The 24,416-nt window shown below is 42.2% G+C and overlaps 3 protein-coding genes across 3 annotated transcripts; all 3 read right to left on the bottom strand.

Annotated features, from left to right (window-relative positions):
- Positions 1-254: 254 nt before the first annotated feature.
- LOC141792142 (clustered mitochondria protein homolog) lies at positions 255-12,354 on the bottom strand. Its single transcript, XM_074672960.1, has 29 exons — positions 12,055-12,354; positions 10,141-11,207; positions 9,604-9,764; positions 9,351-9,522; positions 8,633-8,773; positions 8,410-8,540; positions 8,165-8,319; positions 7,696-7,821; positions 7,365-7,512; positions 7,181-7,273; positions 6,722-6,940; positions 6,360-6,535; positions 5,964-6,272; positions 5,786-5,889; positions 5,595-5,696; positions 5,395-5,495; positions 5,142-5,294; positions 4,822-4,884; positions 3,206-3,453; positions 3,037-3,121; positions 2,628-2,781; positions 2,256-2,395; positions 2,066-2,146; positions 1,808-1,933; positions 1,490-1,611; positions 1,258-1,351; positions 1,024-1,158; positions 868-941; positions 255-759 (listed from the first exon to the last, which is right to left on the bottom strand). Exons 2-29 carry the CDS (start codon positions 11,162-11,164, stop codon positions 684-686), a joined length of 4,713 nt encoding a protein of 1,570 aa, XP_074529061.1. The 5' UTR covers positions 11,165-11,207; positions 12,055-12,354; the 3' UTR covers positions 255-683.
- A 1,006-nt stretch (positions 12,355-13,360) lies between these two features.
- On the bottom strand, positions 13,361-16,313 carry LOC141791902 (coiled-coil domain-containing 92B-like). Its single transcript, XM_074672604.1, has 4 exons — positions 16,002-16,313; positions 15,452-15,600; positions 15,309-15,356; positions 13,361-14,782 (listed from the first exon to the last, which is right to left on the bottom strand). The coding sequence occupies exons 2-4, from the start codon at positions 15,579-15,581 to the stop codon at positions 14,070-14,072; spliced, it is 891 nt and encodes a 296-aa protein (XP_074528705.1). The 5' UTR covers positions 15,582-15,600; positions 16,002-16,313; the 3' UTR covers positions 13,361-14,069.
- Positions 16,314-18,624: 2,311 nt separating this feature from the next.
- On the bottom strand, positions 18,625-23,827 carry fbxo40.2 (F-box protein 40, tandem duplicate 2). Its single transcript, XM_074672455.1, has 8 exons — positions 23,822-23,827; positions 22,972-23,536; positions 22,252-22,775; positions 20,826-21,005; positions 19,999-20,240; positions 19,612-19,743; positions 19,096-19,429; positions 18,625-18,964 (listed from the first exon to the last, which is right to left on the bottom strand). The coding sequence occupies exons 1-8, from the start codon at positions 23,825-23,827 to the stop codon at positions 18,752-18,754; spliced, it is 2,196 nt and encodes a 731-aa protein (XP_074528556.1). The 3' UTR covers positions 18,625-18,751.
- Between the last annotated feature and the right edge of the window lie 589 nt (positions 23,828-24,416).

Below are 24,416 nucleotides of genomic sequence, written 5' to 3' on the forward strand. Positions count from 1 at the left end.
TACTGTTAATATTCTCATTTTAGACCTACGAAATGCTTTTAATCGCCATTTGGAATGGAGACACAACCTGCAATTTTTAACCACCATGTCGCAATAATATTTACCACATTAACAGAATTCGAAAATGATAGATAATAAACTTTACATCATCAATCATTTCATAAGGGAGGGTGATGGCACAAGTGTGAAGCCCAGTGGACACATGAAGAACTGCAAGGCAACATCTTGGAAAATTTGGACTTAAACAGGAGTTGCTTTATTTGTTTGATCTGCAGGAGTTGAAAACCTAAACATATCATGCTTATGTGCTTGTCCAAAAGAATAATCATTTCAACCACTTATTAAAGTTTGCTTTTTTACAATAAAGTAGACAATTATACTTATTTACCATAAAAGTTACCATCTAAAGAGTTAATTCTAGATAAGAATATTCCATAGATCATCAGTATAAGCTACAATAAGTGGGACAGATTACAGGAGAACAAACTCCTTTTTCAACAGAGGACATTGTACATGTCTGTTGGTGGTGTTGTCAAAAATAGGGTAGCCTACTTTTACACAGAAACAATTTTCCCAGCTTTTGCTGTCCTTGTTGTTTATTGTTCACTGCCGGTTTCAGAAGTCCCAGATGTTTCTTTGAACTTCCATTGTAGTCCACAGCTCAGTATTGTTGCCCAAAGCTTTCATGTCTTTTTGTCAAGCTCTTCAACCTCCACCTTGACTTTCAACTTGGCCTTCAGCTCCAACATGTCCGTTGCACTGGACATAAAAGATGTAATGGTATAAGTAAGAGAAATCCTCTTGTACACTCATCTTTTATAACAACAGTTACAAGGTGAGATAAAAATGAACTCTTTCTATATTCACCTGAGGGAAATGAGAGTGATTTCACATGCCAGGTTGAGCTGCTGAAGGATTGTATGGAGGCTTGGAGTGGAAAACTTGGAGGGAAACACATCAGATAAAATATCAGAGAACCAGAAGGTATTTATTATCATGCATGTTTTTGAGTCATTTACTAACTTTTGGAGGGGGAATACAGGCACTGGGGGTTTTACTGTAGATACTGTTGATGGCTTTTTGAAGGATCACAGCTTGCTGAGTGAGGCTCTTCAGGTACTCTGAGCTTTCCTTGATATTCTCATGGTCCTCTTTAATCTTGACATGAGCAACAAATAACTCTTAAAGTTGAAATAATGCACATATAACATTTAGGTGGCACAAGAAATCATCAATGTCTCACATTTAAAAGCATACCTGGCTCTTGTATATGGAATAAGCCTCTTTCTCATGTTGCAAGGCCAACCGAAACTCTCCTTTCCTTTCATACACGGTGGCAAGTAAATGGTGACTGCACAAAGACAGACACAAAAAGGACAAAGTAAAAACTTAAGTGGAGTACCTGCTTATGATTACAGAAATGGATATCAGCAGGGATACCTGCTTATGATTATAGAAAGGGATATCAAGACAATTTGTCTTTGATTACCTCTGTGCATACTTCAGGGACGTGGCACTGTGGTATTTTGAGGTTAAAGTTAAGGCATTCTGGAGGAACTTCAGGGAAAGGTCGTACTCCATCAGTCCATGAAGAATGAGACCCAGCATAGTCTGATAAGGCAAAGTGAAACAGGGTTTGTCCTCAAAGAAAATCCACTTTTCCTGTTAGGTTTTAGTAACTCTTACATTTTTTTTAGAATCCTCCCATATTATTTCAACATACTGATGAAAATGTGTTTTATTTACCCTTGATGCTTAACCAGCATTTAATCATGGGTGAACCCTTTCCAGCTGAGGTTTTACTTACATCCAGCAGTGCAACATGTGGATGGTCTTCCCCAATTACGAGCAGAGTGAGGTACCGCGCACGATACAGCAGCTGTAGGGAAGTCTGAGGGCGACCTCCAGCAAAGCAGTACAGGGCCAGATGAGTCTGAATCACAGAAAAGAGTACTGTCACAGTAAGACTTAGGGAATATTACATCAATAGATGTAAGCAAGATATCTTAGCATGATTAACTTCATCCTTCTAGTTTTGGTTCAATGAGCAGGTAGAAAAACTCACATAGTCTTGGATTGTCTGTGGATGCTCTATACCTTGAACCCTCTCACTGCTCATAACAGCCTTTTCTTGGTGACTGAGGGCCTATGAAAAATGAGCAAAGTGTTCCTTTTAACAGCTCAGACATGTTCTTTTTATATAATAAAACAGGTAAAACTCTAGATGCCACACTTTATTTAAAAAGCATATTTACATTAGCATAATCCCCAAAGATGTAGCTGATCCGTCCAAGGAGACGCAGGCACACACACACATCTTCATGCAGGACCCCACATACACTGCTGAACAGAGTCAGTGCCTGGTTGATCAGCTCATATCCTTCTTTGAGAAGCCCTAAAACACAACGTAAAACACTGCTGAGTTTGGAAAAATAAATAACATGTCATATTCTGCAAGTTTGCAATGAAGAAGAAAAGCAAATCTGAACCACCTGAAGAAGTAAAGGCCATTATCTTTAGCTAGATTAGAAGTAAGCGTGACTGGTGATCTTGATCTTTATTTTTTCTGATTTTGGTGGCTTGCTGCCCTACTGAACAACTCTCCAATCATTGCGCCTGCTTCTCACCCTGCTGCACAGCCACCTGTGCCTGTTGCACAAGCCACGTGGCGTCTGTTGATGTATGTCTGAGGTGTTTGACCACAGGAAAAATGTTGACCACATCTTCCTCCCCAAACACCGGCTTGTGTCGAGACTCAAACGCGTACTCCTTCAGCTGCACCTACATATACAGAAAAGGAAGATGAGGATCAAGGTTAAAAAAATAATTCAAACAAGCATCAAATATAAGAATGTACTGTAGAGTAGAGATTTGGGTAGCTAGCAGACAAGTGTTTTATCTTTGCTTCAGATATGGTTTTAAATTATACACATGCGGTTTCAGATCAAATCCTTGCCTAATTCCTCTTCAAGATAAACAACTGAGTCTATTGTTAGCAGTAACTTAAGAAAAAAAGAAGCAGGACTGAAGTCTGACCTGGATACCGGTCTTGATTGCAATCTCTCTCAGTAAGGAGATCCTCTGAAGGCTCCGCTTTTCTATCACTTCATCTATACTTTCACTAAACACAGAAAGGACAACAGAGTAAAATCCTGCTGCACATTTCCAACCACAGACAGCCAAAGACACACTCACACATACACACCTTTCTATTGTGTAGTGGTAATACTTTTCAGCCTCAGTCTTGATCTTGACCCACAGCTCACTGGGATTCAGTCTGGTCCACACACTGTCTGTCAATGTGGCCACTCGGCCCCCGTGGTTCCTCCGACGTCGGCTCCTGCGGCGAGAGAGGAGCTCGTCTGCGCAGGAGTCAGGCACACAGGAGGAGGGACTGAGGAGGCAGTTCAGGAAGTGACTGACCGCTGCAGAGAAAGCTGCAGGTTCAACATCCTGAGGGGAACAATGACAAAGGTTGATAAGGAGCGGCAATGCTGGACTGAAAACATTTTTAGTGATATCAGAATCAGAAAAGGCTTTTTTTTGCCAACTATTTTCAAAAGAGTACAGGGAAAATGACTCCAATATTAAACTGTGCTCTTTCTGTACAAATAGTTTGAATAAATACCCAATATCACAAATAAAAACAGAGATTAAGTAAGTGAAGCAAAAATTGTACAACAAATTTTTTAATAAACATTTAGGCTAGACAGCATAAGGAGTAAGGACATAAAAATATGTGCAAAGGAGAAACATACAAACAGGCTGTAGTTGTGCATGAGGTATATGAAGTATATGAATTATAGTTTTATGGCTGGTTTAAATGTTCGTCAGTGTGATGGCCTGTGGGAAGAAACTGGTCCTGTGTCTTGTTTTGATGTACAGAGTCTGTAGTGTCGACAAGAGGAGAGGAAATTAAAAGGGACATATCAAGCTTGTTTCTCCTTTTCACTATGCCAGACTAGGATGCCTGTAAAGCATTTCTGCCCTCAGTACAAGTCATTTAGTTCCTTCATTGCCCCACAATACCATTCTCAATATCCTCATTTTAGGCCATTCTGAAGATCTCGGTGAAACGCTCCGTTTGGAGAATGACCTCCAATGACCTCGCAACGTCACAGCCCTTTGTGCTCTGATTGGTCAGTTCGATCAGAGGGGCGGAGGGGGTGGAGCGAAGGGGCGGTTTTTGCAGCATGGCAGTATTTACAAAATAGCCACATTGAATGGAGCAGACCGAGCGAGTTTGCTGTTTGCCAAAACTTCACCGTAAGGCATTGATAGCACTAATAAAATGGCAGAGTGCAGGATACGTCCTTTTGTATTGGACCCAGAGTCAGACCCGGACAGTTCTGCAGCTCAGGAGGAAGAAAATCCACCTCGACACAGATCATCTCAGGACGCTTCAGTGTGGTGAGTCAAACCGGTACTGTAACATGTATAGTTTATACGTTTATACTCGGCTCTTGGTGGGTGTATCCCTCGGTGGCGGTTGTGTGACTAAGTGACTTCACGGAGGAGGAGCTGCTTTATCAGATTACTCCAATAAAAAGAAAGGATCCTCGTGTCGTCACAATGGTCGAAATCTCGCGGCCAACTGTCAATGACCTATTTTCAGAGGCATCAAATCTCATTCTAGGATATCAGAAAAAATACAATATCTCATTTTTTGAAACTTCAGGGGGTGAAAGGTCTTGTTTTCAAATTTATTATATTATATGTGAGTATTAAATCAGGGATCAGCATGATATGTCCCCTTTAAGCATTATGTGTCCAGAGTGTGATGGGTGTATTTTACTTGTTCACATTATGTGTGCGCTTTACCTGGAGAAAGGTCCTGAAGATGTGTTTTGCACTTCTGATGATGACTTCACTGATAGAAAGTCTCTGTAAAAGCATGTATAAAATACGAAATACTAAAAAGAATAGAATAGAGTAGAAGAAGAACATAACATAAACAGAATAGAAGAACAGTGTTTTATAGTTTTCTGTTTTGGTCAATAGCTCCTGTAAGGCCAGGTTTACAATAATGATTCTCAGTCCTGTAAAAAGATGGGGATTAAAGTGATGTAAGGGTGAGCTCAATAGCAGCTACATTGAGATTCATTTATGTAGTATGATGAATAATACCTGTAGAAAAATACCTGTATGTGGCTGAGTCTCTCTTTCTCCACCATCCTGTCCAGTTCCTGAAGAACAGTGCCTAAATATCGTACGTTGACTCCCCGCTGGTGTAGAGCTGAAGTCAGGGTTGCTCCATCCATCGGCACTGCGACATTGTCAAGGCAGTCTCTCAGCTTTCACAAACACACACACACACACATAGATGAGTTGTAGATATATTTTAAACTTTCAGAACAAAGTAGAGACGATCTGAAATATTAGTCAAAGACTCACAAAGGTTGGAATCTGATGAGTCAGCAGAAAAGCAGCCGCATCCCATAATAACTGTTTCTGCCTCTGCACATCCTCAACACACTCAGAGGGAAATCTAACACCTGCAGCAAAAGCATGGAGTTCAATTTTGTCTCTTTTTTTCAATATTCTATGAACATGACTGTTTGTGTGTGAGTAATCCCAGGTACGTGTTTCATCACCTGGAGAGCAAACATCAGGGTTGAAGCGGATGTCAAAGCAACAGTCACTTGCTGATCCAACAGCCCTGCAAGCTTTTGCAATCAGGTCTTTTTCCTGGAAATCTACAGGAGTAAAACATGAATCAAGAATTCAACACATTTAACACAATCAAACAATGTTACACAGAAAGAGTTTGTTCACTTAGCTGTACCTGTTTCAACAACGCTTGGATCAAAAACAAGCTCCTCATTCTGCTCCGTGGCTTTCAGCTCTTCTTTCAGTCCGTTAGACACCATCTTAACATAAAGTTCATACCTGCAGCAGAAAAAACAATTAAGAGGAGCATTGTACTGCATCCTGAAAGGTGGTCTGCATGTTTGATCCCTCACCTGTGCTGAATGAAGGCCTCTATCAGCTCTGGTCTCAGGCTGCCCAGACTGTGAGGGTGTCGCTGTGGGTAACCGTGGCTCTGACACTCCTCTGGTACCTCACTTCTGTCCTTCGTTACTGTGAGCTGGAAGTTAAGATCGGGAGGGAAAGTCCGGAGCAGGTCCAAGATGTAAGCCCTTCCATCATTACCCATAATTCCTTTGGTCTCAATGCCTGAACATAGCTCCACGGGGCCGTTGTTGTGGTCCATCACCTGGTGGCGCAGGATCCTCAGAGGTTTACAGGTTTCATCCAAAAGATACAGGAACCTAGAATTATGTTGAAAAATTTAAGTGTTAAACCCAATCAAGATGTAAATATCTAAAATAAATGATATGAATGTTTTACTGCTGTACCTGGGGTGTGTGACAACAGTTTTACCATAGTCGTTGGAGCCGTATACGACACTCTGCTCCTGATTTTTCTCCAGTATCCCAGGAACAATGGTCTGAGCGATAACACGTATGCCACGATAATCCACGACAGCTGTGCCAAGTGTGTGAAGCCCCTCTCTGTCCACAGATGAGTATGCCTGTAAGAGAGCAACATAAGGGTCCATGCAACTGCAGGTATCTTGCTAAATGACCCTTGATTGTTGTTTTTTCTTTTAATATCCACATGAACACATAAGCATACTCAAGTGCATAAACACAACTTGAAACAGCTCACAGTACATACGGAACAAACACCCAACTACTTTTTTTGTCAGGACCTCTACCTGTGCACCTCTCAAGTCACAGATGGCAGCAGCATGAGCAGCAGTGTTGCCCCCTAGTGGACGGTAGTGGTCAGATATGTCGAACCCCAGGCTGAAGAAGAGGTTATTCCAGATAAACATCTGCATATGAGGCGGCTCCCCTGGGTTTAACGGCATGACGTTGCCATCTATAACAGCTACAGCTCCTTGCGTTGCAGCAGCAACAAAGTCACAGTTTGTCTGCGCAGAGGGATCAAAAATACTAGCTCACTTCATGGGTTTTATTCACAGGAACACAGTCTTATTCATCAAAAGCAAGAGGAAACAGATCAGAAGGGACTGTTAGGTTTACAAATCTAGCTCCTGTACTCCTGGTCAGTGCTTTATGGATGATCTCAGAAAAATCTTTGCTTCTCTCACAAATCATCAGAAAGAAATTAGAAAGCTTAATGAAACATGTGGAGGAATCTGTGATCTCACCTTGAACATGCACCTCTCCCTGTGCAGGCGCTCCTCAAGAGAGCTCCTGCTGAGCTCTCTGCATCCCTGCAGCTCCTCATTCCAGTCTCGACTCTGAGGTCAAACACACAACCTGAATGTCAACATCACTACCTCTCCATTTTTTCTCCACTTTTTCCTGTTTTTACTTTTTTATGTCTGCAACCTGCCCAGCTGTGTGCTCGTCCTGGCCCATACGGCTTGTGTGTGTCTCCTCTGCTCTGACACAGTCGAGGGAGTGGTCTCCTTGACGGGCAATCCATGTGAACAGCTGGAAAGGTGCTGCAATCCGCTCATAAGGATGCTGCTGTACTCTGGTTCATACAGACAAGAAAAGGGTTTTAGATTATCCAGTGATTGACTGATTGACAGATATCAAACATATCTCAAATTCAACAGAATGAAACCATTTTCTTACCCCACTTTACACAGATAGGTCAGGCATGTATCTTACTGATCTGACCCGTGTTAAATATAAATTCTTCCCTCAGGCTTACCTCTTCTTCTGCAGGGTACCAAAGTTCTTTCTGAAAGCAGGGCTCACTTGACTCAGCAGCTCAACTAGAGAGTGGCAAAGGGTTTTGGGGGCTGCCGGTTTGGGGTTGAAGTTGAAGGCAGTCGACCTGGAGCAGTCAGAGCAAGGCAAAAGTTGAGCGCATGTACGTAATTAGTGTTGTCTTAGCACTCTCCGAGGACTTTCTATCTTTGAGAAGTAATTGCTTGTTACTTTGTCACTACAGGAGCTAGAAAAAAAATGTTGAGGGCCAGTTTATTGGTAGGACAAAAGGGAGCAGTGGGCAATAGTCCTCAGATTCTACTTTTACAATAGTTAAATGTCAACACTAGAAAGTATGTCAAATACTGTTAGATAATGTCAAAGCCAAACATGCAAATTAAACACTGTGGAATAATTTGATAACCTTCAGCTGGCAGAGCCAAAAACTCCTCATTGTGTTGAACACTTACTGGTTGAGGTAGAAGCCGCGTGTCGACGATGTAATATTAAGTTCTTTGTTTTCCATTGTCAAGACATTGAGGTACATTAAGTCTCCGTGCATCTTCCTGTTTCCTGGAGGAGGATTCCAGCTGCTCATGGTCAGGACCCGCAGACACTGAAGTGGCTGAAATACAGTTAACACCATTCATTCACTTGAAGTGAACTTTCAAGTGTTTAACATCTTTACAGCTGTATGTAAAAGCTGACCATTTACCTTCCAGTCATCTCTGAGCGGCTGAAGAGGACTCAGAGGTCGCTCCTTATATCCAGGTAGGATGTATTCAGGTGGTTTGAAGTCAACAAACTCTATTTCTGAATTCCTTCTGCTTCCCACGCTCTCACTTCCTAAAGGAACAAAAATAAAAGGAGATGAAGAATTCTGGAGAGAAATGATCAAACAGAATCAGATGTGAGGAGGTGACCAGATAAAATATGACCTCTGTCTCCCCTAGTGTAAAAGGTGAGGTAAGATAGAGAGCTGCAGTTCACTCCATTGTATGCATCTGTTGGGTCAAGGCTCCTCAGGAGGTCACGAGTGTGTCTGAGGTGAAGGCGGGCATCACGCACCGAGTAAGAATCTGCAAGATCAAGAAAAAAGATGCTGTATTTCAGTACAGTGAGCAGCATTTAAACTACACCTTGAGTGATTTGGCATATGATATCTAATCAATAATCATCTTTATCAGACATGCACTGGAGTGATTGATTTTGGGGGATCAGTCTTTATGTTATTTGATATAAACCACCCTTTGTACATCAATAATATACAGTGTTTGGATTTTTAAAGAACGCAGCTTTTTTTAGAGAGGATAGGCCAGTGGATGGAGTAGGAAACAGGATGAGAGTGGGGAATGACATGCAAGAAACAGGCCACAGGGTGGGTTCCAACCTAGACCACCCACTCGAGGGTTTCGAACATCATCAGAGGCAACCTAGACCCCTTGGCCATCTGCGTCCCAAACAAAACAGTTTTAAGTTACTGAAATACTTACAGTGAAGTCTGAAGTGAGTGATGCAATGTGTAGAAATATTTACAAGTTTTTGGGGAAGGTTAGAAAAGAAAAAATGTGTACCAGTAATAAGGAGTGAAAAGTAGCATCTTGATGACTTTCAATAAACAGTGTATAAAGTAAAGGAAAAAGAGGAGGCAGTTACCCTCCACCACCTTGATGAGCACCCCCTCCTGGATGCCCTGGATGGAGCGTAACATAGTGAGGCTGTCCAGCACGTTGCCTCCCTGCTGGAGGGAAAAGCATGTGCGATGGCAGGTGATTTCATGATCCATGAGCACCTGGTGAAGCTCTGCTACCAGCATCTGACCTGACACCTGAGAGAATGAGGAGTCTGAGAAAGAGCCACAAATAAAGAACATTTTCTTTTTGATAAAATAAAGAGAGAAAAGTAGAACCTGAAGCTCGAAACTTTCTGTTCCCGGAGGTTGGATTCTGACAGTAAAGCTTGTCTCTTGAAGATCTACGATGTCACGGATGCTGAGTTGTTTTCTTTCATCGCTACTAGGGTTCTCAGACGGATCATCCTCAGGGATTTCTTCACTTTGACGAGGAGGAGCTTTTCACAAGGGAGACAAAATAAGGGTGTGAAGACAAAAATTTTGAATAATAAAAAGACTTTTTCGACTGTATTAACATGCAAGGTGAGTATAGAAGATGTATATTTCAATATCCATAACCAATTTCCTTTTCTTCTAACCTTCTTCAAACTATATTTGTAGTTTTTTTCCCCTCTTTTTTTTAAAAAAAAAGCAATTTCCTCTGCCTTTTTAAAACTATAATAATTTATTCTTAACGATATCCTCAGCAGCTTGTTTAGCTTTTAGAACCTTGAGGTAGAAATGACTGATGCAAATGAACACTTTTAACAAACAAGTACACACTACAGAGAAACAACACCACGATTTAACACAGTTAAATAAAAAAAGACACACCTTTGATGTGTGCTGCAACCTGAAACAGCCTGTCAACTGAAAACAGAGCCATTTGCTTCACCCCAGCCTTCTCCTGCTCTTCCTCCATCTTCTGCAAAGCTTTCTTTGACTCCAAACCCCCCTGAAGACAAGCTTTGCTGTCTATCTCCTCCTCCTTTGTTGAAGTGAAGGAGATGAAGAGATCTGCACAGTCCTCTGACTGATCCATGTTTGGGTTTGAGGGGACATGTTCAGTCTTTACACTATTCTGTTCAGTTGCTTGTTTTTGGTCCAAACAATAGTTATCAAAGTTCTCCATGTTTTCATTCATGTTGGTAACATGGTGCTCACCATGCATCATTGAGTCGCTCTCAGATTTTAGGTTCAGTTCTTTGTCTTTGATGGGCTCCTTTAGGTCTGTATCCTCCATTGTATTTGATGTATGTTCGTTTGTTTGTGCTTCCACCTGCTCCATTATTTCACTTTCGTCCCAAACATCCACAGCCTGGTCTTCAGTGATGCCGCTTCTAGTTAGTGCGCTCATTTCTCTTGCCAAAGTTTCATAATGGCACACTAGTGTTTCTGTTTGGGCCTGGACCTCCTCCTGTGATTCTGTCTGAGTCTGCACCCCAGTACCCATCTGTGTTTCTCCCTCTGTCTGTGTCTCAACCTCAGAGTATCCTCTGATCGCCCAGCTGCTGCTTCTTTCTTGTCCTTCATCTCCAGTCTCATCTGCTCTTACACCCTCCTCCTCCTCAGACACCAGCAGACACACCATGGGTTCCACCAAAGTCATGTCCCCACCCAGGTTGCTGCTCAGGATAATGTCTGGAAACAGGAAGTGTTCTGGTTCGAGGGCGGGGTTTGTCAGTCCCGTCGAGACAGTTAACTGATCCTCCTCCAAGTTGTCCGGCAGACTGGGTGACTCACACTCGCTCTCCTCACTGGATAAGAGTGGGGATCTTTCAGCCTCTCCTTGGGCAGGTGTATCCTTACATTTAAAGTAGTTTGACAGTGTGTGACAGCACTGGACTAAGTTTCCCATGATGCCTTTGAGCACAAAACAGCAGTACAACTATGCAGGTTGCCTGAAAAGAAAAATCCACAGTTTACACAAGTTCACAGCTGATCAGCAGGTATGCTATATTTTTAGCTTTTCCAGAAAGTCCTAGCAGCTTCTTGAATATAAAACATCACAGAGATAACAAATCTAATGTTTAAACTTAACTTTTTGTTTTCTGAAAAACATACAATCATTTTGAATTTAATTCCATCAGCATCAAAACAGGATGAACAGAGCAAACAGATCACTAAAAATGTTATATCCCCACATCAAGTAACATCTCTCTGCTTATGGGATAATTAAGTTACACGAACTAAAGTTCTTGGAAGTTTTGCATTTGCTTGAGTTTTAAAACCAGTGAGGTCGCCTCTTTGACATCACCCAACAAACTTCTAGGTGCTTTAGGATAACTCTCAAACTACTTTAACAAATGTAACTTAACCTGATATGAACTATCAATGCATGATTTTATTAAGATGCTTAGTGTAAATTGGGAATGCTTTGTCATTGTCAGTGCGAGAGTGCAGCTGTTTATAGGGTGTACGTTACTGCAAAGCAGCTAAGAGCCTTAGACAAAAGCTGATGACAGGAAGATTATGCAGAGTTCCTGTGGTGTCACCTTACAGTGGAAAAGATTGAAGCCCAAATCTCTTCAAATAAACTCTTGACTGATAATGAATATCTAGGACTCATGTAACACAGAAAACAAGGAGGGGGAGTACAAATTTAGCATGAAAGGATCCCCATTGTAAAGTTCTCTGGCAAATAACAGGTCCAAATAAATACTAATGAAAGTTTGTTTAAAGCTCAAAAACATTGCAGAAAAAAACACCTACACACCAGACACTAGAAGGATCAGTATATGGACTTACATGGACTAGGGGCCGCCAGTTCGTGTCATCTTCTCCAGACCTCTCTGCTCTTCATCCTGCTACATTCAGAGAGCTGAGCTTCCCAGGGAGCAGGAGGATCCCCTGTCCTTGCTGAGAAAGCACGTTACACAAACCTGTGTGTCGCTGCATGTGTGTGTATTCGTGAGTGAGTGTGTCTGTCCTTCATGGGTGGAGAGAATCTGTGAAAGAGCCCTCTATTCACACACATGCACATTGACACAATTTAGCATCCATTCGAGTCCAGAAGAGGGCGACCTCTCCGCCGGTCATGATGTAACTTCCTGTATTCACACCGGCCCATGCGCTCTCTGTCAACCTTGAACGTGAGCACGTGCGGAATAGGTATAAATAGAAGCAGCAGGAGGTCTGGCACTAATTCAGATTTTTGCCCTCCCCCCCTGAGGAAAACACTGCTGACATGACACAGCGCCCACCTCCCCAACCCGGGCAGAAAGTTCTGGAATCACATCTCCCCAGCGTACAGGCACAAGACAGGGCACAGCTCCCCGGTTGCCATGGCAGCGCTGCAGCGCGATATTAACATTCTGAGCACAGTCTCCAAGACAACTGTGGGAACGTTCTAGAATGGGACGCTTCCTTAGAAAAAAAGTTACATGTCCACAAAACACAAACCAATACGCAACCCAACTCTATTTATGTTTTAGTTTTTTTTGTTTGCTGTTTGTTTTTAATGGCGATGTTAGAAACCAAATTACATTCTAATATTTTAATTAAATATTTTATTAACAATATTGCAGTCTAACACTTAAAACCATGGTCACCACATTTAATAAGTGGACTACTAAATTGCCCATTAAAGAGTAAGGCAATACAATTATACCAAAAAATGCTGCAGTATTATTTAAATTGCTATACTCATCTGTTTGTCTACAAGTCGACAACTTAAGGGTGTTCATTTTTTCAAATGTGTTTGCTTCTGCTCAGTCATGTACTGTGCAAAAATCTGTGTTCTATCCTTCAATATCCTTTCCTTTAGTTCTTGTACTTAAGCATTCAATTATCAGAACTTTGTACATGTCTTATTCAAAAGTATGTTGTGCTGTATTCTTTTTTTGTTTCTATTGTGTTTAGAACTATTTTATTGCTAAATTTTGGTAGTAGGAAAGTGGAAAAAAGGAAGAATACATAGTGATAAATGTGATTCTATTTGGTCTTAGCATTTAATTCATTTTAACAAATGCCTGCATAACACAGAATACTGCTCAGCATATTGCAAGCCATTAGACTCCCTGAAAACCTCATTCCCCTGTGATCTCTGCCTCCTTTTTCTTCTGTATTACATGTTTTATATGTAAAAATCTTAACAATGTTAAGATGTGCGTCCTCTGCATATTATTTTACCCACTAACCTCAGGAAACAAAGTGGTGTTAGCCCAGCTCTAAAAGTGTTACTGGTCCTAAAGAATCATGTGAATCATTCAGACTGGGTTTTTTTTTTACAGACAACACAATTTGAACAGACAATGAAACAGGAGAAATACTTATCTGCCAGAAATAGGCACATTGCATGAATTTAATAAAGTGCAAATGATACAAAAAATTTCCCAAGCCTTTAAGAGCGACCTTCTCAACCTGCAATAGGGCTAGTGCAGTGAAAAGCAGGTTGCCACTTGAAACAGGACAGTGTTAGTGTTAACAGACCCAGAGGCAAGGCTACTAATTACAGGCAGATGCCGTGATCAACAGTGTGAAAATGAAAAAGGCATCAATATGAAACAGTTCTCTTTTCATCTAGTCATTTCCTTACATTTTTAAAGTATATGTTGCTCCATCATTGTGACAAATTCATTAATTATGTCAATTTATTCCAAACTCATGTGCAACTAACTCTACATGTCTAGCCTACTTCCTCAAATCTACAGACAATCACAAGGTTACATCTCTCTCATCTCTTTGACTTTAGAATAACAGCATCACGTTGACTGATTTCAGCCAAGACCTGCTGGAAGACAGCTTATTAATTTGAACTTTCATCACAGAGCAGTTTCTCCCTCTCCTGCTCCCATGTCCACTCTCCTGTGGACCCTGCTGTCCTCTATATCCTCCCACTCATCCTCCAGTCCCTCTCCCTCCTGTGTTCTGATTGGTTGTCTCAAGCGAAGAAGGCGGTATCTAAGTGGCACAAGGAAAAGGGCGGGGTCTGGCATTGGGTGCGGCCTCTGTGGTGATGTCACTCTCTCCTGTGGGATGCAGGCCCTGACCCTCTCCTCCCTCAGGGTGACACGCCTCTTGTGTCTCTCCTCTGGTTTAATGGGAGAGGCTGGAGGAGGAGACAGAAGCCAGTCTGAGCCCTCCCCTCCTTCATCCTCTCCATCTTCTTCATCCTCCTCATCTTCCTCTCCTGTTTCTACAGGTTTCCCCTCTGGTTCCGTCTGTCCCTCTGCAGCTGGCTGAGTGGTCTGGCGCTGCTGGAATAGTTTTAAGCGTGCAGTGTGGAGCTCGTGGCAGAGACTGGTGGTGATAACATTTTGGCGTTGCAGCTCACGACTCAGCAGCGTGATTTTGTGGCTGCGGCGTTTCAGCTCCTCCAGGAAACACCGCTCTTCGTCCCTGAGACTCCTTCCAAGTGCTGATGCTCGTGCTCGGCTTGCCCGCAGCTCTCCACGTGCAGCTACCATTATACACTGCTGGTCCTCCAGGAGGCGCTCTGCAGCCTCACAGCGTACTGCTAGCTCTGCTTCCTCCACTGAGAACAAACATGACACAAACGACATGGACCAAAGTAAATACAAACCCCACACTCACAGAAAATTATGCACTCCAATTGCAAACAAAAGCAGTGACATAGAATATTCAAGTTATGTTGAGAAATAAAAAATATCACAGGGTAAATCTGATTTTAACCCTTTTTTCTTGTCATTTTACACCTGTCTTGGATGATATCCTTGTGTGTACCAGTCCTTCACTTCACTGCATTTTTATGGAGCTTCCCAAAAGTATCTGACCACCCAAAACACTTTTACATTGCACGTATCCCATTCACACCCCATTTATACATGAGGTGTAGACAGCCAATCAGTGCTAACTAATTTCATTCACAAAAGCAAACTTCAGCATGTGAACAGCTGACTCAATTGTGATTTGAATGGCTTTACCTCTATGCCACAGCCAGCCCCCTCTAAACAGCCTTTTTCTCTCCCATCATCTTGTCAAACAATTTAAGTATCTACCTCACATCACTTTCTCCCGTCAGCTTGGAGTTGTAGTCTTACCTTCTGTGTTTTTGTCAGGAAACCTGGACTCCAGCTCACAACTCAGCTCTGCAGTCAAAAAGAGAAATGAGCACACTTGGAAATAGGCTGGCAGATAGCCTGAGCTTGGAGGTGGTACAGCAGCAGGAAGCAGTTACACTGACCGTGACACCGCCTCTTCAGGTGTGTGATTTCCAGCTGCAGGCCAGTCAGCATGACCAGGTGCTCCTGCTTTAGGAAAGCGATGCCTCTGTCCACATTGGCCACCTGCTGCTCCAGCCTCCCAGCGTCCATGGCTGGACCCCTTCACGACCTGGACACAGATGCTTCTTTTGAATTGGGATGAGGGATTTCCCAGGGAGGAAAAAATGCAAACACTGCAGCAGCTCTAAAACCTCACATTTGAGCTTTCACAAAATAACATTGGTAAGGTTTCTATTTCAAGCATGAATCTATTTATCTATCTCTCTATCAAAACTTGTGGTAAACCAAACCAGGGTTAAATCAATCTTGATTGCTGATACACACTTATACTTACAGGGTCTGTATTAATTTTCCCATATAACACTTAATCTCATCATTTACCTGTAAGCGTGATTGCAAATTTCTACCCCTCTCTCCTTTTGGCTCACTCCGTTTGATTTCTCCCAATGAAGCTTTCTAAATTTTGTATGTACCTGTAACCGAGCTCTCCCCTCTCTGCTCGTGGCCTACCGTGATACTGAAGCGGTTCCCTTTTCAAAGCGTCTTGCATGGATCCCCGTATCGCGCTAAATCTTCGTCCTTGCTGCAGCAGATGCACAGCAGATGAAGAAAACAATGGACCTCTGCAGAGCGTCCGCTGAGCAAAACCACGGCACTTTGGCTCGTTTCCTTTTGCGCGCTCAGGTGAGCTGCTGCAGCTGCTCGACGTTTGAATGAATCCTGCAGCAGTCAGGGGGAGAAATAACCTCCTCATAACCTTCTCCGTGCGGTACGCTGCCGACGCTATACCCACAAAAAAATGCAGCCGACTATGAGGGGCCATCAGTGCCAGGATCCGGAGGGGGAGGAGGGGATGGGCTGCATAGACCATGTGGCAAAGAAATCCCCTTTTCCACCAAGCAGTCCGGTTTAGATCAGTATAGTTTGGTACTGGTTTGGCCTGGTTAAGCCTGGTCCTGTTTTCCTGTTCCCACAACCAACCGTGCCCCCTCATGGTAGGCATGGTATAAGCTGGATGCGATAGCCGCATCAGTTAAATAATAGTGTAAAGCCACAGCAGAGCGAACCGCTTGGTGGAAATGGGGCTTAAGCTACTGTAGGCAACAGGAGGGGGTCGAATTTGGTGTGATCATGCACTTTTAATACCTTTTACCTACCTAAAAAGTGGACTGTTGTGAAAAGCATGTCACAAAACAATGGTACCAGAAAGCGTTGCATAGCTGATCGCAATAGAAGCCTTTATGTATCAAGACTTAAAACCTTTTTCTCTCATTGTGATTATTTCTTTACCAGGGGCACTTAAAATCTGGATTTAAAGGTATTCAATTTTATTTTAGTGGCAGAAAAAAACACTTAATTTCAATGAAAGTTGCAATAAAAAATAAAAATAAAAAAGTGAATAAATGCTGTGTAAAGGTATGCAGTGTGTAGAAGTTGCAAGCATTTCACTGAACAGAAATGGTAGAAATGAGATGTGATGTTTATATTTGTATTTGAAGTATCTTTAAAGACGCTATGAGAAGGATCTGTTTTAATTGGACTCCCTTACCACCTTCTGACCCGGAGTCTGATGCTCGCTGTCATAAATTACTTTTAGCGAGGTGTGTAATTTTTTTTTGCATTCAAATGGTGATTGGATTGAAACAAATTTCCTTTGTTTCAGACAACTTTTTACCAGCTACCAAGGTAAGGTATTTATCAGTACAGTTGCGTAGTGATACAGTTTGAAATGTGACATCAAGCAAACGTCATAGTAGTACCAGCTATATGTAGCGCCATCATCAGCCCAGTGCTCTGACGTATCTGTAGGCTAACGTGACGACAAGTAAACACTGTCTGTTTGTCAGTAGCGGTTTATATTTAGCACAGCTGGCAGTCCTATGCTCTAAGACTTGTCCATAATGTGTAATGTTAGTAAATCCTGGTTAGCTATGTCCTGCCAGTCATCTACCAAACAGAGCTAACGTAACCTCACTCTTCATTTTATTGATAGACTCTCAAGTTTGAACAGACCACTGCAGAATAACTGCTGACTGTGGGTTGGAATCAACATTATCACAAACAGTTTAACTAGTGTTTTAGCCTTTAGTTTGGGCTGTATCACTCTCCCCTTTAGCTTTCTTCTGCTCTTCTGTCCTTTTTCTGTCTGACAGTTTTGGCTCCTGTGTCCACCATCACTCCAAAATTAATCGCAGAAATCGTTTTCAGCAGAGGAAAAACACAGATATCTCTTTTCACCACTAAACTTTGCGAGCCGGTGTGGTGCTGTCATAGAGATCTAGAGTGTTGTAAATTAATCCAGTCCTGCTTGACCTGATCAGGAAGATAGGAAGTGGCAATTTAAAGTAACCTGTAACCAGTTATATTGGCGCTGATAATCTCCTTTTAAAGTGTGGATTACGATCAGGCATAGATCTAGAAGGGAGACTTTTTATTTTTTATTTTTTTCATTTACTCCAACATGTTTACTGTGAAGTCTGAAATTTTGTCCTTGTTTAGTCATGATATCTGACAAGTTTATATCTGTTTATTTTATGATTATTCAAAAATATGAAAAACGTAACTTAAATAATCATAAAAAACAGATACAAACTTGTCAGATGTTTTGACCCACTGTGACTTCTTTAATCGCAATAAACTACAATTGTCTCTTCAAGCAGTTAATTGCGATTAAAGAAGTCACAGTGGGTCAAAACAAGCAAAAATGTCAAACTATAAATTATTTAAGACCAAGTGACTATTTGCCTGTCCATCATGTAACTGCTAAACCTTTGCAGCTGAATAAAAGCTGCTTTAAAAAAATTTTTTTTTGTGTATTCTACTACAAGCATATTGATTTTTGTACATTCAAAATTCAGAAAATAAAATGTTTTTTTTTTAAAAAAGGCTGTTTTAAAGGTACTCCCTGCTCTTACTGTGGCACTGATAGTCCCCCATACAGTCTTATGAATATACAGTATAGTATGTTTCTTAGGGGGGTTCATCAAGAGAGGGGGTATCAGCATGGCAATGAAGATGTTTCAAAAATTATTTATAATGAGACATTTTCAAGTACTGCAGTAGAAAAGCTAAGCTGAAATCATCAGACATTAAATCTACTGATGAATGATGATACATGAAGGGAAAAGCCTGATTGATTTGTTTTATTTGTTTGGTTTAAAGACATAATTTCTGTACTTTCTGATGTGCTTCAGTCATCAATGTAATTACTACAGTGGTGTTTCTTTTAGGTAAGTACAGCAGGTAAAGTAAACTTTTTGTCAAAGTTTCTGCCTGTTTCCTGTGAAATGTTTAACAAGACTCATCCTCTCCTGGCTCTGCTCCTGTTTCTCGCTCATGCTGGGAAGGGGAATGCGCTCTTTGTGTGGAGAGGTCTCGTAAAATGGGCAGGATTTTAGATGAGCAGATATTGGAGGGATATCTGCCATATGCCATGAGTCCACTGGAGAGAAAAGGTGACTGAACTCCCACACCTGGATAGAGAAAGTCAAGTTGTGGGAAGAAAAAAATGGAAATACAAAGTGAGTTTTTAATGTAGATCATTGTAATAAAACACTCATAACAACTAAAAGGATAGTTGGAGGATTTGGTAAGCATATCTTACAGGTTTGGCCCTCCACCTGGCTCCTCCATATGAGGTGGTCTTTCTCTCCCAGCGGAGGGTGACCATCCCTCTCTCCTGCAGCAGAGTGGAGCACACCTGTCTCATGAGCTTTGACACCAGAGCCAGCTGGGACAGGGACATACTGTCCAGGAAACTGGCCATGTGGCACAGCACCTCATAGGGGAGACAGCTCAGGGAGTCCTCTACTCCTCCACCTCGAATGCCTCTCCTCCTCTGAGTGGTGGAGGAGTCCTCTGAGCGCTTTGACAGTTTGATGTTGGGACCTAATGAGGCTTCGAGTGTCGGACGCAGATTAAAAGTCTTCAGCTGCTGACTGAGGGAAAGAAAACAATACTGATGAGTTTTTTCTCATTTTAAGATTTAAAACTAAACTTTGTGATTTGTTGAATTGAATCAAACAGTTAGGCTTCAGTATAACACTTGAAATCCACCTCATGCAGAGAGGAGCTCTATTTTTAACAATGCTCTGCACCCTTATTTCGAAGTAGTGCTTACTTGTAGTACACAGTTGCTTTGTGTGTGGAGGGATGAAACCTCCTGTGAATATATGTGCAGCCAAGATATGCCAGGGGGCATCTTTGTTCAAACCACCCACTTAGACCCATCTGGATGTCACTGTGTGCATTCCTGAAAAGGAAAAAATAAAACACCAGAATTAGATTTGCAACTCCATCCACAGCTCTTGAAAAAAAACAACTACAGGATAGGTTCATAGTCACATTTTATGCATAAATTAGTTAATCTACAATCCTCAAATCTTTTATGGCTTTGAGATGCTCTACATAAAAAGGAAGCTGCTGGAAATGACACATGTGAAAGGACTTCAGACGACTTCCAGGGGTTTAGGTTTCAACCGACCACATCAGTAGTATTCACAAACACCTGAAATGAGAAGCAAACTCCCTCCGGTGGAAGGAGTGACCACATATTTGGGTGAAGGCGCAGCTGGTTGCGTTGTTTCTGCCGCTCAAGCTCTCAGCCTGCAGCTGAAGACGGAGCTTCAGCGGTCTGTCCACCATCACCTCCGCCAGCGTTGTCTTTGATTTGAAAGGAGCTGTGTGGAATGAGTGCGTCTGCGTTCCCACATCAACATAAAGCCCATCGGATGCTTTTGACTCGCTGATCTGTGTGGATACACATCAATCACAACATTAGATCATTCATGTGGATAGAGCATCAGTATTTGTATGATCCGGGGAAGGAACAACGGTGGTCTATAACTGATCTGGAAATGGTTCAGGAAACTGCAGAATATTATACAGCTGTTCCCAAACACAGAGACCATCTTGTTTCTACTTTAATCTAAAGTAGGGATGGGTACCTTTCACGTTTGAAACAATATGGTTGCTTGGTACCTGGCAATCGGTACTGGTACTCAATGGTTCCAATTTTCGGTACTTTTTGGTGTTTATGTGGTAAAAAACACCAATTAGTCTAATAATATATATTTTTTCAGTTTAATATATTTATTCTTCAATATATAACCTTGCAATGCTGTGTTCATGCCCAGCATGGACAATCCCCTACTCTTCCACTCCCTCACAGTCACAAGGATGCATTTAGGTACCTACACATGGTACCTTTTGGTTTTACTTGAATCTGTATGCTGTACTTTTGACAGAATTCAGCTATTACCAATAAACCTAATACCTATTTAGTACCTAATTCATTACCCATCCCTAATCTAAAGTGTCATACACTGGGCTCACCTTGTGACCCATGACAGCCTTCTCCGCGTAGCCAAGCAGCGTGGCCTCTGCTTCATCACTGAACCAGTCTTCCTCATTGGTGGTGAGGTCTGACGTGTCCACACCTCGAGCTTCACTCTGAGCCCGAGCAGCCACGTCATACAGATGAACCCGCCGCCTGTAGTGATAGCTGTCAGGGACCTTACAAGAAGATGTTTGAAATAAAGTTTTATTATGGAAAAACACTGACAGTATAACTTTGCATCATTAGCTACATTATTAACAGCTGGCCAAACCAATGCTACTATACACGTTATCATCATGGATCATGATAGCTGTTAAATTATTTGTCTTTGATAGAATTTGCTCCTCATAATGCATTTTTGGTTTATTACGATAGCTGTGACCTTTTCATGCTTCATATTTGTGATGTTGGTTTCTTTGGGAGTTCAGCTGATTAAGTTAATCACTGACAGCAAGCTAGCAAATATACCCATCTGATCAGCGACGAGTGTAAGGACTGTTAGATGATGGTATAACGTAAGACAGTGTTATGGTACATCCATAGACTGTATAAAGCATGGACGTAGTCTCCCTGGTGTCACCCATCTGTTTCTGAAACGGAAAATGAAGCAGATTGGCTATAGCAGCCATATTGGTAGTGGCAGGGGCTTCGCCTACAGTTATAGGGCACCTGTCCATCATGTGACCCTGAGCTGTGCCTCTGATTGGGCGAGCTTGGGATTTTAATAATATAAAAAATTCACCCCCCGAAAATTAGTGAAATTAGCGATTTAGACTGGAAACCTTTTTTGAACCAGGCTGTAAAAAGGTTAATTTCTGCTTTGAAAACAACTTTTTTTTGGCTTGGTGTGTTTGTGACTTCCGGTACTTTCTGAGCCAGCCTCAAGCGGACACTCGAGAAACAGCAGATTTTAGCACTTCCACATTGTCTCATATTCTTAGACCAGAGGTTGCCGCAGCACCCCAACCAACTGATTGCTCTCACAATGTTTAAGACTCTACTTGACTAATTGGTGACATTCCAGTTTGGTTGGATGGTCTTAACTAACTAAAAGTTGAAAGACTGGGTGTTGAACTCTTGGTGGTAGCCAGTACAGCTTGGGAGATTGGACCTAATAACATTAGTGCTGCTAAGGGAAGTCAAGAAATGTGACACGCTCTGGTCTTAACAGCAAAAAATGTTGAATTCTTAACATAAGGACAAGAACAAGGGCTGCCAAAGCTGAGAGAAATATCAGGATTAAGTTTATAAACTGATATAGTTTATCAGGGGTTTCAGGGAGCTTTAATGTGCAGTAATTTTTTTTAGGATGAAGTCTGAATGTGAAGATGCATTTCCTTTGTACTCCACTTAAGATTGTGTCGCACAAGTTGAACACTTCTAACTGATATCAACAGGTGTAGTGTAATCTCAAATATAAACCTTGAAAGAGCGCAGGGTCTGCACTGGGATAGGCTCCAGGCTGCCGTAAACAAAGTCCTTCTCCCTCGGTGTGCAGGCCTGAATTTGTCCAAAGGAAACCAGCATGCGCCCATGATGCACCACGTACATGTTGTACTCCTGTGGGGTCAGCTCAGTCCGCAGGCGCTCCAGCACCCCTTCCTGCCACGGGGCGAGCCCAGACTTACTTGTATCAGGCGGTGGGCAGTTTTTGTCTGCAGCAGCATCCTTCGTCCCTGCATCTGTTTGGTCTGCTCGTGTATTCTTTGACGCACCATCCTGCTGCATCTGGGATTTTGACTTCTCGCCGTGTTTTGGTTTTTCTTTAGGATTGTCTTGGTTTTCTTGAGCAGCAGTGCAGGCGCCTCGCTCCATGCCAAACATCATCTCGCAAAGGTCGTATTTTTCTTTGTTGATGCCACTGATTGGTCCAACATTACTCCTGAGGGCCTCTGCAATATCCTTTTGACACACGCCGTTTCCAGCAGCAGCAGATGTGAGATGTTCTACAATAGAAATGTGAAGACAATCAGTGAGTAGAGAAAAGAAAAATGATGTGTCACAAAAATATAGATAAAATATGAAAGTTTCTAATATTATAAAATTCCCTTGTGTATTTATTACTTATGGTTGTGGCGTGAAAACCTTTCCCAATGAGAGGCATCTTTCAGCTTCATGTTGAGCCAAAGCAAAATGTTTTACCTTCTTTGGTGTCTGTGTCAACACCATTGACCAACACTTCTTCTGCCATTTCCTCTTTTTTCTCCTCTTTTATTTCCACTTCCTCTTCTTCCTCCTCCACCAGCTCTGGATAGAGTGGTTTCATCTTCAGACGGTCATAAAGGTCTGACTGGTCCACCAGAGCCATGGCAAGATCCAGAGCCTCCCCAGTCTGCTCTCGCTCCTTCATTGCATTTTCCTTCAGGGCAATGTCGTTGTGCGGGCTGGTTTCATCAGATGGCCAGCGGAGCCACTCCATGGAGCAGCACACCACGCTGGCCGGACACACCTGGAGGTGAGCTGCCCGACAAGAGCGGGGCATGTGCAGTGAGCAGCCATACCCAACATTGAGGCAGGGTACCCTCACGTTGGGGCAGAGCAGCAGATGATCTTCCTCTTTGCACAGGTGGAAGAGTGCTCCACAGTGCAGACGGCAAGGGGTGATGACACAGCATACACCGGCCTCCACTCGGGCCCTGCAGCGCCGACTGTAGCAGGAGTCACAGTGGACATGCTGTTGCACCCGAGAGGCTCGAGATCGACTGCTCTGATTGGATAGTAGAAAAAGAAAGGAGGTCAGAAACGATAGAGCTACTAGGGTAAAAATGACAGGATAAGGCAGGTTGAATATTTTTATTTTAAATCAGTTATGTCTGTTAAGTTGTTGACCCACCATGTGGAACTTGACAACTGTGCCCCTGTTATCCTGTAAATAGAGTTAAGACAGTGGTCTTGAAAACAAAGCAAAGAATTATTTGACTTAGGATTTAGTGACATGCCTCAGAGTTAGATTTCAGATTTGACCCCTTCAGGGTTTCAGATTAAGTCCTACTGACATAGGCTAGAGAAGAAATCAGAAGCAGAAAAGTTGTGCACTATTTTGCACTAATGCAACAACTTTTGCCCTTTAGTCACTACACTTAAGTCAATGCTTCTCGTCTCCAGCTGAAATGTATTTTTTTCCTAGTTTGTTACATAAAATGAGCTGACAGCCAAAGAAAAAGTCAAACCAGGGATCTGAACTGAGATGTTGTACAGCGTGTACAACTTAAAGTCAACAGTGACAAACAAGTTTAAAACATTACATAAATATTCAGACCTCTTCAGTTTAACTTTTTGTTATCCAGTCAACAAAAGAAATATTAGGAAATAAAACATACTCAGAAGCGGATCAACCCAAGAGAAGGTGAAGCTCTTCCTGAAGTGCCACTGCAGGCGTGTTGTTTCTACTCCTCGGTTTTATAACATTGCTGTCCGTCCTTGAGCTCTTTGCAAGTTAAAATTAGCAAAGCACCACCAAGCAGGTTCCGCCTGAGAAAACACCCCCCTCCAAATCTCAATTTCTGACTGTGATATCACTTTAATCAAGCCACAGACTCAAATAAAGTAAACATGTCAGTGTCTTTGTTTACTTGTAGGTTTTAACA

This window comes from Halichoeres trimaculatus, unplaced genomic scaffold, assembly GCF_033239565.1.
Source record: "Halichoeres trimaculatus isolate MK-OKI-2021-1 unplaced genomic scaffold, fHalTri1.1 fHalTri1_scaffold_6, whole genome shotgun sequence".
Lineage (NCBI taxonomy): Eukaryota > Metazoa > Chordata > Actinopteri > Labriformes > Labridae > Halichoeres > Halichoeres trimaculatus.

Bases quoted from the DNA above. Each gene is read 5' to 3' on its own strand.
- LOC141792142 (XM_074672960.1), bottom strand. From the start codon at position 11,164: ATGGGAAACTTAGTCCAGTGCTGTCACACACTGTCAAACTACTTTAAA. The intron at 8,774-9,350 runs GTAACTGCCTCC...TTGATCTTGCAG, and splicing joins GCTCATCAAGGTGGTGGAGG to ATTCTTACTCGGTGCGTGAT. The intron at 5,697-5,785 runs GTACAGCTAAGT...TTACTCCTGTAG, and splicing joins TCCAAGCGTTGTTGAAACAG to ATTTCCAGGAAAAAGACCTG.
- LOC141791902 (XM_074672604.1), bottom strand. From the start codon at position 15,581: ATGGACGCTGGGAGGCTGGAGCAGCAGGTGGCCAATGTGGACAGAGGC. The intron at 15,357-15,451 runs GTCAGTGTAACT...TTTTGACTGCAG, and splicing joins CCTGAAGAGGCGGTGTCACG to AGCTGAGTTGTGAGCTGGAG. The intron at 14,783-15,308 runs GTAAGACTACAA...GTTTGTTCTCAG, and splicing joins TCCTGACAAAAACACAGAAG to TGGAGGAAGCAGAGCTAGCA.
- fbxo40.2 (XM_074672455.1), bottom strand. The intron at 20,241-20,825 runs GTGAGCCCAGTG...GTATCCACACAG, and splicing joins AGGCTGTCATGGGTCACAAG to ATCAGCGAGTCAAAAGCATC. The intron at 19,744-19,998 runs GTGTTTGTGAAT...TTTCCTTTTCAG, and splicing joins GAGTTTGCTTCTCATTTCAG to GAATGCACACAGTGACATCC.